We start from the raw sequence: 16,312 nt of genomic DNA on the forward strand, positions 1-16,312 counted from the left end.
TATATATGAATATGTTTATTTTCTCATAAGACACTGTTCCCCAGTCCCAGGGCCCCAAGCTCCCTCTCAGCAGAGGCATAGTTCTCAGAACTGCTCCATTCGTGAGCCCCACTGCAGCCAGCGGCCTGGGCTCTGCTCACACAAAGTTCTGCGCAATGGCCAGCACCTTGGAAAACTCGCCTTCCCTCTGGCGTAGGCTGGTAGGGATGGGTGTCTTAATTCGGGTCCCCACAGGGTTGCCATTGTCCTCAATGAGGACCACGTTGTTGGAGTCGAACCTCGGGGTCATCCGAGGACCAGGCATGCGATGCCCCACAATGAGCGCCTTTTTCTTCTGTCCCTTGATGGCCAGTAGTATCCGGTCACCCACCTTGCCAACCCCATTCTTGTTATAGACGTGGATGCAACGAGGAGGGCGATGGTATGGGGTGTTCCCCAGGGCACTGTTGTCTACCACACGCACCCGTGTCATCTTCTGAATTGCACTGAGGCTCCCAGTGGTGCTGGTGGGAGAGAAAAACAAGCCTGAGGTCTATATCTCTCCTGGTCAGGGTGCAGAGGCTTCCAAGAGGGCAAAGCTTGGGAGAGGGTGCACATCAGCAACCATATGCTCAACAGAGCACAAGCCAGGGCCCTGACAGAGTTGGGTGCATGCAGACTTCCCTGTACCCAAGACAGTTCCCTTACAGCCAAAGCTTCTGCTGCCAGGTCAATATCTCGATTTGGATGGGTTTTAGAGAGAACCTGACTTTCTGTTACAACAAAGTTCATGGCAGCCTCAACTTAAAGCCTTTGGTTTCTAAAAAGACTCTGAGGATGAAGGAAATACCCACGGGCCAAGCCTTACCCACTGCCTAGCCTGTAAAACCTGATTCCCAAATTTTCTCATCTTTGTGTTGCTGGAACCAGAAGACGTGCATGAGTAGGTTTGCTAAGGGAGTCCCTTGAAACAACATAGCAGAAACCAGAAATAAGTCAAGGTGACAATCTTTGTTTTAAGGCAATTTTCCCCGCTAGAAAGGAAATTTTTTCTTTTTCCTGAGGAAGATGCACCCTGAGCTAACATCTGTTGCCAGTCTTCCTCTATTTTGTATGTGAGTTGCCGCCACAGCATGGCCACTGACTAGTGGTGCAGGTCCATGCCAGGGAACTGAACCTGGGCCACTGAAGCAGAGTGTGCTGAACGTAACCACTAGGCCATGGGGCCAGCCCCAAAAGGATTTTTTTTTAACGAGTACCTATTAAAGGCAGCTAAGCTATTATTAAGCAACCTGATGTCAGTGGGATTTCTATTTTCCTGATGCTAGCACTTTAAGCACTAGTGTTCTCCCTAGTAATCCTAGGTCCTCTCCTCTCGTTCCACATTGCTTCCAACTAGTAAATTCCATCTCCAGCCTCACTGCTCTCCTATATTCTAGTCCTGTATTTCCACTCTAAACTCCTCACAATGTGTCCTACAGATGCTGCAAGCTCAGTAGGTCCCACACTGACCTCATTGCCCGGCCTTGTAAACCTCCTCCCACTGCTGCATGTCCTAGCTAGACAATGACTTCTCCAGAAACTCCAGCTCCCAAGCCATAAACCTCACTTTCCATCAACATCTACTGTCTGCCAAGTCCTACTGATCTACCTCCCAACCACCTCTGTCCTTTCCCTCCACCCCATTGGCACTTCCTGAATCCAGCAGCTCACTCTCTTCCACCAAGATTGTTACATTGGTGTCCTAACTGGTTCCCAGTGTGCCTGACTGCTGACAAAGAGCTCTTTTTGGAATATAAAACTGAGGCCACTCCCCTGCTTAGAATTGTGCAATGGTTCCCCACTGTCTACACTGTCAACAACCTGGCCCCAATCTACCTGCCTTCTGAGATCCATCATCTCCTACCAATCACACACCCATTCTGTGCCCCAGGGGCTGAGAACCTCTGGAGCTCGCCAAGCACACCATCTCCTACCACTCACACACCCATTCTGTGCCCCAGGGGCCAAGAACCCCTGGAGCTCGCCAAGCACGCCATGCCTTGCAGCTGTCCCTGGAGGCCTGGACAGGGATGCTCCCACTTCCCTTCTGGGAAGGCCGCCTCCACTCTCCTTTCCTCCTCCATTAGCAACTCCTGTCTCAGGCCTTTCAAAGCACCACACAAACCTCTATTATTATACTTGTCACATTTTCTTAGTTATTTGTTTCCAAGTTTGCCCCCGTGGCCAACTGTGAGAACTCTTCCAGGGCAGGAAGCAGTTCTTATTCATGTCTCCAGGACCAACCCCAGCACAGTGCTCAGGAAAGGCTTGTGGAATGAGTGCACGAATGGAGCCAAAAGGCATGTTTGCCAACAGGAATGTAACCCATGCTCTCCGTCCTGGCTCAGCATCTAAAAGGAGGCAAGGTTGTCACACTTCTATCATGTTTGAATTTTTGGTAATAAGCATGTAACTTTCAAAAGAAGATTCCATTTTTAAAAGAGAAGGTTTTAATGCACTTGGGGAATAACAGGGTCAAGAGACATCAGATTCACCGCAAGTATGGCAGGGACTAGAAAGCTGCATCTTCGACCATGTGCCATTCCCTGCCCCACCTCCCAGAGCAACATCACCCCTTACCTGTCCCCTCACCTGGCCTAGACCAAACCCCAGCTGAGTCTGATTCCTTTAGCTTTCCCTGACCCCAAACCTACCTCCCTGAGTTTCCACTATCCTTCTAGTCACCATAATACCCAGCCCTGATGGGAGGCTTACTCAAAGACACGGTTTTGAGAACTTAATGGGAAAGTTACCTGAAACAGCGCTGGCTGAGTACTCTGCGTACACGGGTAAGGGGGCCCCAGAGCCCAGTAAAGAAAGCCATGGGATCCCAAGATGGCAAATCCTGCAGAAAAAGAGGGGGGAAAGGATTTATTTCTAAGTCAGCGTCCTCACTCAGAGCCAGTGTTTTTTGTAAAAGACTGTTGGGGGCTTGTGTGGGAGATGGCACTTTTAGCACAGATCATCAGTCACTAAATATAAATCTTAGTGGTTAAAAGATACACAAACGATTAGATGGAACTTCAGCTACAATTCTGCTGACTCATATTCTAACTGGGGTCAGAGCTGGAATGGCCCCCAACAGTTCTTGCCATAAGTAAGACCACAGCAGAGAGAACGCCTTCATCAGGACATCACTTCCACTGGCAGCAGGAAAGCAGAAATCCTCTGGTATACACCCGGTCAGTGACCGCTCGCCAAGTCCTCCACAGAAGAAAACCTGCACCCTCCCACCCCTGTGGACACTCATGGGCCTCCTGAAACCAGAACTTTTACTCCCTGAAAGCAAGCAGATTATCTGAGCAACTGCTCAGGTTGTCAGTCACCACATCGCCTTTCCCCTAAGTGTAAAAGCTAGAGCACCTGGATAGCTCAAGGCTGGCAAAGGAGAGCCAAGGGATTCCCTTACCAAGTCACTGACCAAGGTCTCTATTGGGTCAGTCTCCCAAACATTAGAACACAGAAAAACTACCAGCCCATACTGTGGCTGAAAGTGGGGTTTGGGGAGCAAGCTGGAGATGAAAGAGCAAATGCCAACCCAACACCCATAACTCCAAGTGGCAGAACCGCAACCCTGTGGCTCCCTGGCACCACAAATACGGCAACTCCCAGTTTCCTGCAACACCACGGCGTCAGTTAGGGGCACGTTTAAGAAAAACCCACAGCCAGCTAGTAATTCCGGCTGCAAAACACGCTGTTGTTCCATCTAAATGTGCAGCTGCAGAGGGCCGCATCGAGAGCTGTGCTGGGAAAGGCCTCTACCACTGTGCTATTTACACACAGCCTTGCCTCGCCTAAGTTCAAAGCAGCTCAGATAAGATTTTATTTAATAAAGGTGGGGGAAACCCACTATTTACTTCCACAGGAATATCTAGACACTCCAGAAATGCTTATTAACTACAATTTAGCCTCAAGTCACTAGCTTACTCTCCAGTGTTTTCCTTAAGACATCCCAGGAAGCACTGGCCAAAATGTAACTATAAGCAGAAAACTAAGTGCAATAGAAGGCAGCTAACTTATGGAACTATTAACACCTGACACACAGGATGGAAGACCATCAGATGAGGCCAGCTTTACCTTTACGGCTAGGTGACACAGACAAGCAACTACAAGCTTCGGTATCCCTTCGGCACCGTCTACTCACAAGGCGGTCACGAGCACAGCCATGCAAGCATGGGGCACAGTGCCCGGCACTCAGCACCTATCAGCTGTCTTCAGCAGCAGCAGCAGCAGCAGCAGCATCGCCGTCATCCAGTCACATCTCATTTCACAGATTAGGAAACTGAGCTACAGAAAGAGGAAGTGACTTGCATAAAGCCCCACAACTAGCCAAGGGCAGAACCAGAACCAGAAGTGGACGCAGCTTCAATCCAAGGGTCTTCCCACCACACCCTATGGCCTCACTCTGCTGTACAAAGCTCACTGCACACACACAAGGGAGCTCAAGGTGAGGAGCAGCTTTAAGGGTCATCTGGTCCCTTTCTGTTGTCTTTCCTTACGGAAATGTGTCAAGTAGTAATAATGTGTCAGGCACCAGGCCAAGTGCTTTACACCATAATCTCATTTAAGCCTCACAAGAACTCAATGAAACGGGACTATTATCAGCCCCATTTTATATGCAAGGAAAGGAGACCCAGAGAGGTTAGATAATTTGCCGAAAGTCACAGAGCTAGGAGTAACAAAGTCGAAATTTGAACCCCAGTAGTCAGCTTCCTGAGCCCATGTTCTTACTCAACAGTTAACAAGGTAACTTTAATTTAAATATTAATATTTTTCCAACTGTTAAATCATCCTTGTTCCATGAAGAATACTGACATTACATGCACATTTTACTCATATCCAACTTAACACCTGAAGAATCAACGGAAATGTAGACAAAGACCAGGTGAAAATTATTCACTTTAATCCAATTTAAGTTTTGAAGACAATTCACAGTATAGGTGGCAAGAAGAGCTCCACACTCTGAGCAATAACTAAAAATTGGCTTAAAGGGAAAAAAAAGCTCTAAAAGCAGTCTTTCTGGTTCACGCTGCAGTTACCTCCCATCTCAGCCAAGCTTTCCCATCTGATGCTGGAGGACTGTGCTCTCGCTCACTGGGAGAAAAGAGGCTCCTCAGCTCCCCCACAGAACCCTCAAGATTAGCCGGCACCACCCACACCCCCTCTTCTGAGCATCCTGCCTCTCCCCACTGCACGCTTCCTCAACAACACTTACATTAGTCCAAGAACTGGAGAAGGGCCTGGGCCTTCCCACAGCTTTCCTGACTTGGGTATAACAAACTCCACCACTCAAGGCACCTCCCTAAAACCTGCACAGCAGTCTGTGCACAAACCCAAACCCAGGCCTCCTCTCCACGCCTTGCTCACAAGTCAACCCCACAACCTACACCCATGTCTGCCCAGCCTAGTCCGACCCAGCTCCAAACACAGTTCCTCTAAGAAGCCTCGTGCAAAACTGCAGCATCAGTTGCCACCCCTCCTGACCCTGAGGGCATCTGGGTACCCGTGCCAAAGGGACTCTCATTGCGCCCACATTCACTGTCCAAACGCAGACACTGAACAAATCTGGACATTTTTTTTGAGATAAGGCTGATATCCCTTAACATTCTAGTCCCTGATACTCAATATCCAAAATTCAGAAACCACAGGAATCTCGATAGCATGGCATTTGAACTCACTACAGGAATTCCGGAATCAGAGACTCAGGTGGTAAGGATGACTTATACTGCCCTCAGACACAAGAGGAACATAACTGTCTCCAGGGAGCACTTCCATTTTCACAGGAAAAGGCCCAATTCAAAGACTTTTCACTAACTCTTTGGTGTATCTGATAGTGACCTCCAGACCCAAAGGACTTAAGACATCAATGGACAACAGTAAGCATTCCTATGAACTTGACAGCATAAAAGAACCCAATATATTCACTTACTCTATGTCTCTTATTTCTCAAAAACAACAACAACAACAAAACAACCTGTGGTCCCCACCAGTCCCACTCCAGCAAAGATCCCAATAGGTCCTGATAGAGCAGGAGTGCAATAAACATTTGTTGAATGAAATAAATGAGGTAGCCAACAGAAAGACAGCTCCCCACCCATGGCTCGTCTTATCTGTATCTCAGGAACCAAGGACATCACACACAACTTGCTTTAGGACCATGGTGCTGGCCAGGGGAGGGTCAGCCCTGTTATGTTTACAGGCCCCTGACATCATCTCCTGGGCCTGGTGCCCACACTGCCCACCATGGAAAAACACCTCATCCCCCCACTAAATAACTGGTTCAGAGCAGGGAAGAGTAATGGAAGCAGCAATTCAGTTCAAAGCAACTTTGACTGACCTTGATGTTATTTCCCAGCATAAATCCATCCTGTAGACACAGGCCCTGATTCACTTCAGATGTAGTCTACATACAATGCTTTGTTTCACAAGTAATGTTATTCTGAGTCTTGTGTTTGCATGGAAAGTAATGCCAGTGATATTTCCTCCTCTACAACACTCTCACTCAGAAGAGGCCAGGTATTCCGGAGACTCCAGTGCCAAACATGGCTTCTCATGCCACTTCCCGGTCAGCGCTGAGTACTGCCCTCCAGGTTTAGAGTATGAATCACAACCTCTCCAGAGAAAGGGGAGGAAAGGAGAGAAGGAGAGAGAAAGAAGGAAAGGAGGGAGGGTGGAAAAAGGAAAAAGAAACTACTTAATACACTCCAAGAGCCGTGCTCATTTTCCATCCTGGTTTAAGATCTCCCTTCAGCTGGGGAGGCCAGAGGGGACTGTAGATTTCAAGGACACACAGGTGAGTTTTTCACTGGGTATCACCTTATAGGTCCCATTGGAAGTATACGCTCTGTGAGGACAGGGACCGTGCCTGCCTACTCTGTATAGTGTGGCATACTCAGGGCTCAGAATAGTGCCTGGCACACAAACGGAGCTCAGTGAGCAGTTGTTAAATGAATAAAATTAATTTGCAATTGCAATTCATCCTCTAGCTCCAGAGAGGCTCCATGTTGGGGGGTTGGTGGTCTTTCTTGTGCCCTTCACCCAGGCTCCCAGAGAGTTGAGACAGCATCGTAGGCCCTGGGAGCGCATTTTTAGCTAATTTTAATACATAGAGACTCAGCTGGAAAAGCAGACAGAAAGAGCCTACACCTCTGATGCTTTGTGGAAAGCTGGAAAGTACCACTACTTAAGCTTTTCGCATCATCAAAATGTTGTACTTAGTATCACAGACCTATATATAATTATACATTGTTTCCACTTGAACAATTGCCATCTTTAGGTGCCCAGCATGCTATATACATTTTAAAGGTCTTTCAAGAGCAATGGGTTCTAAAGAAAAGAGACAAAACAAATAAAAAGTTCACACAATCACAAAGGAGTGTTTAAAGGAGATTCTGTTAGTAAGTAATGGAAGAGAAAAGAAACACTGAGAGAAGTCAAATACATGCCCAGCCACAAAGAGGACAAACTCCACCTGGTGTAAAGGTGTAAAATGTTGTTCTGCATTAAAGCAGAGGCCTAGCAGCCTCCAGGGGTCAGAAAAAGGAACTCCCTGGAGCCTGCACCGTGCCACACAGAAACAATCCCTCCCATCTTCTGCAGGTTTCGCCCCAGCCATTCTGGACCCAGAAGCACTCTTATTTGTTGCTTAAGAACTCATCACTGTTTTGTTGTCCAACGATTCTCTTTCAGGAAGTTTTGGGGGTTTTTAACCTCACATAGTATAACATGTTACAGTTCTCCAAGTACTTTCCCACAGATCACTTTCTTGGATGATTTCACTCCTGAGCACCCAAGGGAAACACAAATAACAAAGAGCAACAGCCAGCAGGGGCTTGATACTAAGGATTCTGAACAGTTCTGGGGGCTCAATAGAGTAAGCATCATTTTGCAGATAGAGAAATGAAGTCCGAATTGCTAAGCAACTGTTAACTTGTCCAAGGTTAGAAGGCTGTTTCCATTACACCTTGCACAATGCCTGCACAGCTGAGACGCTGCTTTAACCACTAATAAACTTCACAGAAACAAATACACCACACGCTGGGCAAGTACTCTTTCTCCTGTCTAGGCTGCCACAAAATCTTTAAAAACTCAGACATTAAAAGGCTATCTTTTCAATAAATATCTGCACTACACCCAGCACAGCCTAGGACCAAAGCTGAAACTCATCTGATTCACCTGCCAAGGTGTGAGTTTTCAGTGTCGCTATTAATAAGCAAAGCATCCCTCAATACATGATGGACTGTTTCTACTATGGCTGCCACTGAGCACCTCATTTCTCAATTTGATTTACAAAAGAAAAACATCTCCAGGGTTCTTGTCCTATATTTGTTTATTTACCTTAGGCCCCACCTTGTTACAAAAGTATTTAAAGCAGTGGTTCTTAAATACATCTGACAGTTCTCAATTATTCAAGCTGGTTTTTCAGTGTCTAGAGTTTCTCTCTTCTAGCTTTGCTCCCCCTCCATTCCCACCTCACAGGTGTGCAAACACCTATAGTCCAGAAATAAGTTTGTAATTATCAGTATGGTCAAACTCAAAGAAACTGCACAAAGAAAAGTTAAGTCCTACTTAATCACATACATATTTCCTTCCTATTACTACCTCTAGTGGGCCAGTGACAAGGAGCCAGGTTTACGCAGTTGTCGAGTGGGTAGATGGGCAGTGGGGGAAAGGAGAAGCCTCGGGGAGTCCCTGGACTCAAAGAGGGAATGCTGCTGATAGAAAGCATATCTCCTCCACCCACTCTGCCCCTCTTCTCTTGTTAAGTCTGTGACCTTGGAATCAACTTCTCCAGGCATCAAATTCTCTGTCAAGCAAGGGTAATTGGGAAGACAAAGAGGCATGGAAGTGAAGGTGCTTTAGCTTCACTCATGTAAGTGATTTGTGTGTGTGTGTGTGTGTGTGTGTGAGGAAGATTGGCCCTGAGCTAACATCTGTGCCAATCTTCTTCTACTTTATGTGGGATGCTGCCACAGCGTGGCTTGATGAGCAGTGTTGGTTCACGCCCAGGATCAGAATCGGCGAACCTGGGGCCACCAAAGGGGAGCACACAAACTTAACCACTACACCACCAGCCTGGCCTCTGTAAGTGACCATTTTAAAGGGAGGAATCCCCCTCTGAATTAACCAGTAGGGACCAGGTCTGTAGGATACGCAGTTTGTTTCCCAGATCCTGACCAGGGAGAACAGCCTCACTCCCTGATTCTCAGGGCAGCACCATGGGAGTCTCCTTAAAATCACTCAGTCGTAAAAGTGTTTTTCAGTTTAAAGTAGACATGGAAAAGTGCTCCCTCTTTTCTAAAGACACAGGTGATTTTATTTAAGTATTTGACAAGGAGACTTTCCCACTCTGCATTGTTTCACTAGTGAATAATAAGCCACCTAGCACCTTTTGTAATAAGAGAGCATATTACCCAACCCAGAGCAACATTTCTGGGATCTGAATCATAGTCCTCTCTTATACGCTGGTTGTCATTGTTAATATAGGCAACCCACAACAAACCATCAACCTCTAAAAAGGAAGGCTAAGGGCCAGCCCCAGTGGCCTAGTGGTTAAGATTAGCACGCTCCACTTTGGCAGCCCAGGTTCAGTTCCCTGGGTGTGGACCTACACCACTGGTCATAGCCATGCTGTGCTAGCAGCTCACATACAAAAAGAGGAAGATTGGCAACAGTTGTTAGCTCAAGGCAAATCGTCTTCAGCAAATAAACAAATAAAAAATAAAAAGGAAGGCTAGGGGTCAGCCCAGTGGCGCAGCAGTTAAGTTTTCATGTTCCGCTTTGGCGCCCCAGGGTTCAGCGGTTCCGATCCTGGGTGCAGACATGGCATGCATGATAAGCCATGCTGTAGCAGGAATCCCACATATAAAGTAGAGGAAGATGGGCACAGATGTTAGCTAAGGGCCAGTCTTCCTCAGAAAAAAGAGGAGGATTGGCAGATGTTAGCTCAGGGCTAATCTTCCTCAAAAGAAAAAATTTAAAAAAAAAAGGAAGGCTAAATGATAACTTGGTTTTTGAGATCTCCCCCTCAAGCCCCCACATAACCATAAAAATGAAATAACAGGAAAATCCATCTTATGTGGGTCCAGCTGTGATAATCCCCCAATATAAGAGTGGGGCAAGACAGGCTTTAAAGGACTCTTGCATTATCTAAGATTCTAGATGCTGAGGAGAGTCTAAATAATCATGTTCAGTGGCCAACAGAGAACCACCTGAAAAATGGACCCTTGGGAAGGTTTCTACCCTTGATATTCTGGGGCAATAATAAAACATCTTGGCCACTGTGCCTTCATGGATTCCGCAGTACACTTAATTCGACTCTCATTTCAGGCTTTATGAAATGTTTCCTCTTCTCTCTGTGTTAATATGTGTGACCCTAATTAGGCACAGGCAGAAATAGATTAGGAATCCACCACATGTTCAGATTCATAACTGTATTATTAAAAATAATAATACATAAGAAATGCCTCCTGGGTCCGTCCCGTGGCCAAGTGGTTAAGTTCGTGCGCTCCACTTCAGCAGCCCAGGGTTTCGCAGGTTCGAATCCTGGGCGCGGACATGGCACTGCTCATCAAGCCATGCTGAGGCGGCATCCCACATGCCACAACTAGAGGGACCCACAACCAAGAATGTACAACTATGTACCGGGGGGCTTTGGGGAGAAAAAGGAAAAAATAAAATCTTAAAAAAAAAAAAAAAAAGACATGCCTCCTAGTGATCCTCAGAGGTCCAAAAACAGAGTAACCATGGCCTCCATTTCCACTTTCCAGGTAGCCATCACAGGTGCTATTTGGCAATGGATCATACCAGCTTCACAATCATAAAGTCAACACAGTATGTACAAAGTTCCACACGAAATAAATATCCAAGAAGCTCTAAGGTTAAAACGGACACTTCCATCCAAGGGAAAAAAACAACTAGAGCAGATCCCTTTTCATCTAAACTGCTTGCTCCCACCCAAAACAACTCTCAGAATCCAAACTTAGACTCTCCCATCTGGCAGTCGACCAAAGACAGCTTCACCTCATCTTCCCTTCTGTCCTTCCCAGGTAAGCCAAACTCCTTCCTCCCCCGACAAAACCCTCTTCTTCAACTCCACATATTCCAATGATTAAGAGTGAACTGTCTTTCTTTTTGGGCAGTAACCTCCCCCAAGAAAGAGATCCACTCTGTTCTTTACGGGATAGTCCTGCTGTGCTAACTGCATCCTCGTGGACAATACTTAAGTGACTGAAAACTCAGGCTGAGGAAGGCAAGAAGGCAAACAGCAGGATACAGGAGAGCAGTATGTTTCAAACTTTTCTGTGACACACAGAAACACATTGTCTAACATCTTCTAACGCACTCACACGTACGTGTATACCTGAAGCAAATGTCAAGAAACAACACTTACCCTTACTAAGTACAATGTTCTCTCCTATCTTATTCCACTTTTTTTAATGATGGTTGTGTTTCACTAAACTGATTTCTGATAAACCAACGGGATTCAGTTTGAATGGCAGTTCAGTTTGAATTGCAATAAATCAAACCCTACAGCTGCATTCTGCAAGCTACTAATGAACCCTTTAAAAAGACAGGAGCCAGCAAGTGGCCTAGTGGTTAAGTTTGGCACACTCCACTTCCATGGCCCAGGTTCGGTTCTCCAGTGTGGACCTGGACCTGTGCCACTCATTGGTTGCCATGTTGTGGCAGTAACCCACATACAAAATAGAGGAAGAGGAAGACTGGCAAAAGATGTTAGCTCAGGGTGAATCTTCTTCAGCAAAAAACAACAACAAAAAGCCAGCAGACAGCAGAAACACTGACCAACCACCAGAACCAGACACACCCAGGTAGGCAGTGTCCTTCCCTGTCCAGCACCTGGGTTTAAGTATATCCCAACCTCCCAGCTTTTCGAAAGTAACCCAAGGTGACTCTGTCATATGCCCTTTGTTAACTTCTTTATAAATTCAGTCCATTCAATCTCTTCGGGTGGCAAAGTTCATTTACTGTCCACTGTGGAAAGCAGTAGTACTTCCTTTTTGTCCCCAAACCACCCCACTTCAAGCTTGGAGGGAAGAGAGCCTTCCAGGAACCCAAAATCAAACGGACAAGTTGGTACTTCGCATGCTTTTGTGATCTGTCTGTGTGGGCGATCTACAGGAGTGTGCACACCCCCCTCTCTCTCACCCTCTTTCCAGTCTTAATTCCCGACAGACGCAGCCTCTGGTGAAATGAGAAACCAGGGAACCCCCTGGAACCGGGGGAGCCACTCATCGGCAAGACAGTTAAAGCCGTGGACTCACTCTCCGCACCACAGAAGCGCCTGGCAAACGAGTCACGGTCATCTCAGCACAAGCTGGGAGCTGGGAGGAGGACGAGAGACGCAGACAAACTCGAGGAGCCGCGCCCGCGGGACCGGCGGAGGCCACGGCGCCCAGGCCTGGCCGCACATCCCCGGGAAGGCAGGTGAGCGCGGGCCCGGGGCGCGGGGTCGGCCAGGCCGCGGGAGCTCCGGCCGCCCTCGGGGAGGGCAGAGGAGGAGGAGGGTCCGGCTCAGAGGCCTCCCCTCCCCGTCGGGACCCTCCCACTGCCCCTCTGCCGCTAAGGGCCCAGTATGCTCCCACTCTAGCCTTACTCGCCACCCCGGGGAGAGCCCCCTCTATCGCTGGAGGGAAGGAGAGGGGAAGTGAAGCTGGGAGCGCGACGCCCCGTCCCCGCCCCACCGTACCGCTCCGGCCGCCCTGGACTATCCCGCCGCGGGGCGCACTTGCCAGGTGCCGCCTGCCCCCACGCGGCCTCCCAATGCGCCTGCGCGCCGGGCCCGCCGGGCGGCGGCGATCTGAGCGTGCGCGCGCGCCTTGCGTGTCCGGCGTAGGGGGTGGGGCCTGTGAGGCTCCGCCCCTCCTCCTCCCCCTCCCGCTCCCGCTCCCCCTCCCCCAGACGCTGCCGCGGCCGCCGCAGGAGCCCGGAGCTCTAGCCGCCCAGCGACTCCCCCTCCCCCTCCCCCAGCCCCGCCCCGCCCCAGCCCGGGGCTCCGAGCCGGAGCCGAGTCTGCGCCTGGGGGTGAGTACGCGACCCTTTCCGAGCCCCCTCTTTTCTTTGAGGATCCCACCACCACCCAAAGAAAAACCCCGGACTCAGCTGCGCGTCCCCTCCCTTCAGCCTCCTGCGGGACTCAGAGGTGCCCGGGCCCGCGGGACCCGGTGGTGCCGCGCGCTGCCCCCAACCCCGCACCATCCTGAGCCAAATAGGAGTCCTCCGATCCCCGCGGGGGGTCCAGATGTGCACCGCCCTCTGTCCCCACCCCTTGGGAGATCCTGAGAGATGGGACCCCCGCCCCCGCCCGCCTAGCGCCACTCTTCGCCCACCTGCCCGGTCCAGGTGCGCGTCCGCTCTGCGCCCCTCCGGGGTTCCAGCTGCGCCCCATCAGCCCGCCGCCGCTTTGGGAACCGGCCGCCCCCGCCCCCGAGTTTTGAATTCCAGGGTCGCCAAGTCCGATGGCCTCGGTCTCTTTTATCTTGTCTCTTGCTCCCGGGGCCAAGTACCCCCGAGGCCGGCCCGGAGCAGGGATTCGAGCTCGGGCAAGGGCAGGGTTCTCAGGTGCTGGCACGAGGCCGGCCGCTGCCCCCGGCCGGTCTGGGGACTGGTCGGCGGGCTGAGGAGGCGGCTGGCCCCGGGAGCGTGTCCTCTCCTTGCGCCCCACACAGTGCAGTTCATTCATGAGCCGCCCGGGCCTGCGTCGGAGGGTGCGGTGGGAAGAGGATTCAGACGCGGAACTGGGAGTGGGGCAAAGGCCCTGTTGGGGGGAGGGGGTGCCCCTTGTCCCTCCTGGCCTTCTTGACCGCTTGGGGAGGACAATTCCAAAGCTTTGGCGCCTTGTTCCCCAGAAGAGAAAGACGCTTGGGAAGTGGAGAGGAGAGGTCAGAGGGGCCAGCTGCCCTTGGGGCTCTGTGCTGCTACCTGCCTGGGTCCCTGGGCAGAGGTCTGGCTGCTCCCTGCTCCACTTCCCTGGGTGAGGGGGCAGCCAGAGGGCCTGGGCTTCTCTGCCCAATACCACTCTCTAGCCTCTCCCTGGGTCTGCAGCAGCCCAGGAAGAATGAGGCTGTGCCCAGCACCTCCTGAGGAGGGCCCCCCAGTCCTGCTCCCAGGCACATGTGAGGAGGGGAATAGGAGTGTCTGCCAGGCTGCTGGGGCGGGGGGACTGTGCTTGCATCATGACTGTCCTCCAGGGCACCAGAGGGTCCAGGCCCTGGCATGCCCCAGGTGGCACAAGCTGAGGCCTGCTGTTGGCTCACTCAACTTGGTCTTCGCCTATGGGTGGGTGGGTGGGGATGCGGCAAGGCAGAAGGCAGGTGGTGGGTAGCTAAGAACCCCTTTTTGGACAACCTATAAGTTCCCTCCAATTATAACAGAGTCTTGGAGACCTGGGTTCAAATTCCAGCTCTGCCGTTCTTTAGCTGTGTGACCTTGACAAGTTATTTAACCTGTGTGAACCTTGGTTTCAATCTAAAAAATGTGTTTACTACCACCTCCTTACAAGAGTTATCATAGGAATCAAACTGGGTAACACAGGTAAAGAGCCTGGCACTCTGCCTGGGAGGTGATCAATAGGTTCTCTTCTCTGAACTTCTGACCCGTCTTAGCATAACATCACCCTCCCGTGCCCCCACCTCCCAGCCTGCTACACATGGATGGGGTGTGTTTGAAGAGTTTGGGAACATTCTCTGCCACTCAGTGGCAATGTCCCAAATGCAATATAAGCCCTTTGGTGTAAACAAGAAGCCCATCCTGACCAAGAGGCTCTGTCATATTAAATTTTATGTTTTCTTTGATTTTGACTTTTACCAGTTTTCCTCTATTAGACCAACCTGTTTTATTCCACATTTTATTAATAACAGTAGCTAATTTTTTACAACCCATTACATGCCTTGAACTGTATTCAGAGCTTTACATAAGTCATCTTGTTTAGTCCACAAAACAACCACACAACTGAATTATCATCCCCATTTACAGATGAAGGAACCGAGGCTCACCGTGGTGAAGTAATTTGCCCAGGTCGGAAGGCAGATCTGTTTTATCATAGAGCCTGTGCTCAGAACCACCAGGCTTTGTTGCCTGTCCCTACACCTGCCTCAGAACTGAAATCACAAACCCAAGGCCTGAGGGGAGGGCCTGGGAGCTACAAGCAGGAGGGAGGGCAAACAGGTAGAAACAGGGTGTGGCATTTCTCCAGGGCATAGCTGGCAGCCCCCAGCTCCCCAGTGAAAGTGGCTCCTCTGCTGGCCGAGGCAGCACAGTGCAGTGGTTAAGAGCATAGACCCCAGCCAGGCTGCCTGGGTCCATATCCAGATCTACCACAGACCGGCTGTGTGACACTGGGCAAGTTATGTACCCTCTCTGTGCCTCATTGTCCTCCTAGGATTGTGATGGGGGGTAAATGAGTTAACATTTGTAAAGTGCTTAGAACAGTGCCCAGCTCAAAATAAGAGTTAAAGTGTTTAATCAATACATTCATTTCCTACTACTTTTATCTTCCTTGTGGATACATTTTTGCCCATCCCTCTGAAGCTGATGAAGGTGAATCGAGGATATTACTATCTCTTTGTTACAGATTGGAAGACTGAGGCCCAGGTTACATAGTAACAGAGCTAGCCTCCGTCTTCATCTCCTCCCCTCAGACCACACTGCTTTCCTATGAATCCAAGCCCTAAGCTGAGTCTTCCCAAGTAACTCTAAGAAAACCTTTTAACTTAGAACTCCTCCACCCCCACCGTGCACACACTTCTTAATGGGAAAATAACAACCTTCAGTTAGCTAGAAATAAAATCTTTCATCACTCTCTCTACACACTTCCAGCTAAAAGCCTCAGTGTCAGACTAGAGAAATTCTGGGATATAGCTGACTGGGCGGCCCAGTGGAGTGGAGGAACTGCCCCCTTGCCTCCTTCCCCACCAGCCCGGATATTCTGCCTCTTGGCCCTCCTCAGCTGCTCTCAGTGAAGCCTGCGAGAGCAGCTGCCCTTGGTGAAACTCGCCCAGCAGCCCCGCCCCCACAATTAAGCTCCTGGAGTAACCCTGTCAGCAAGCAGAGCCCCAAGCCCTAGCTCCGCCCTTTACCTGCCCTGTGACCTCTTGTGAGTCACTTCTCCCCCCTGGGTCCCTGCTTCTTCCCCTGTAAAGTGGGGATGACCGTGCCCTGCCTTCCTCGTGGTGGAGGGATGCTCAATGCTCTTGTGCAGGGGAGAGCACTCTGCGAGGGAAGCAGTAATTTCAGTTATTAAGCATCTACCTGGACCCTCACCCACCCTACC

At 49.9% G+C, this 16,312-nt stretch overlaps 2 protein-coding genes across 12 annotated transcripts in view; one reads left to right on the forward strand and one right to left on the reverse strand.

Annotated features, from left to right (window-relative positions):
• On the reverse strand, positions 1-14,158 carry MRPL14 (mitochondrial ribosomal protein L14). 8 transcript variants are annotated; one of them, XM_070244662.1, is made up of 5 exons: positions 12,731-12,812; positions 12,306-12,365; positions 6,359-6,632; positions 2,775-2,866; positions 1-503 (listed from the first exon to the last, which is right to left on the reverse strand). In XM_070244662.1, exons 3-5 carry the CDS (start codon positions 6,377-6,379, stop codon positions 137-139), a joined length of 480 nt encoding a protein of 159 aa, XP_070100763.1. In that variant the 5' UTR covers positions 6,380-6,632; positions 12,306-12,365; positions 12,731-12,812; the 3' UTR covers positions 1-136. The 8 variants fall into 8 exon arrangements, with proteins under 8 accessions (XP_070100763.1, XP_070100761.1, XP_070100762.1 ...); XM_070244660.1 differs by lacking the exon at positions 6,359-6,632 and having other exon boundaries at positions 12,731-12,807; XM_070244661.1 differs by lacking the exon at positions 12,731-12,812 and having other exon boundaries at positions 12,190-12,328.
• Positions 12,212-16,312, forward strand: part of TMEM63B (transmembrane protein 63B) — a 24,353-nt gene continuing 20,252 nt past the window's right edge. Inside the window, exon 1 of one of the 4 annotated variants that reach the window (XM_070244659.1) lies at positions 12,212-12,468. The gene's annotated coding sequence lies outside the window, so the exon portion shown is untranslated. Of the gene's footprint in view, positions 12,469-12,858; positions 13,066-16,312 lie in introns of those variants that run through there. The other 3 variants (XM_005603956.4, XM_023625010.2, XM_001497663.7) reach the window with 3 other exon arrangements.

This window comes from Equus caballus, chromosome 20 (genome assembly GCF_041296265.1).
Source record: "Equus caballus isolate H_3958 breed thoroughbred chromosome 20, TB-T2T, whole genome shotgun sequence".
Lineage (NCBI taxonomy): Eukaryota > Metazoa > Chordata > Mammalia > Perissodactyla > Equidae > Equus > Equus caballus.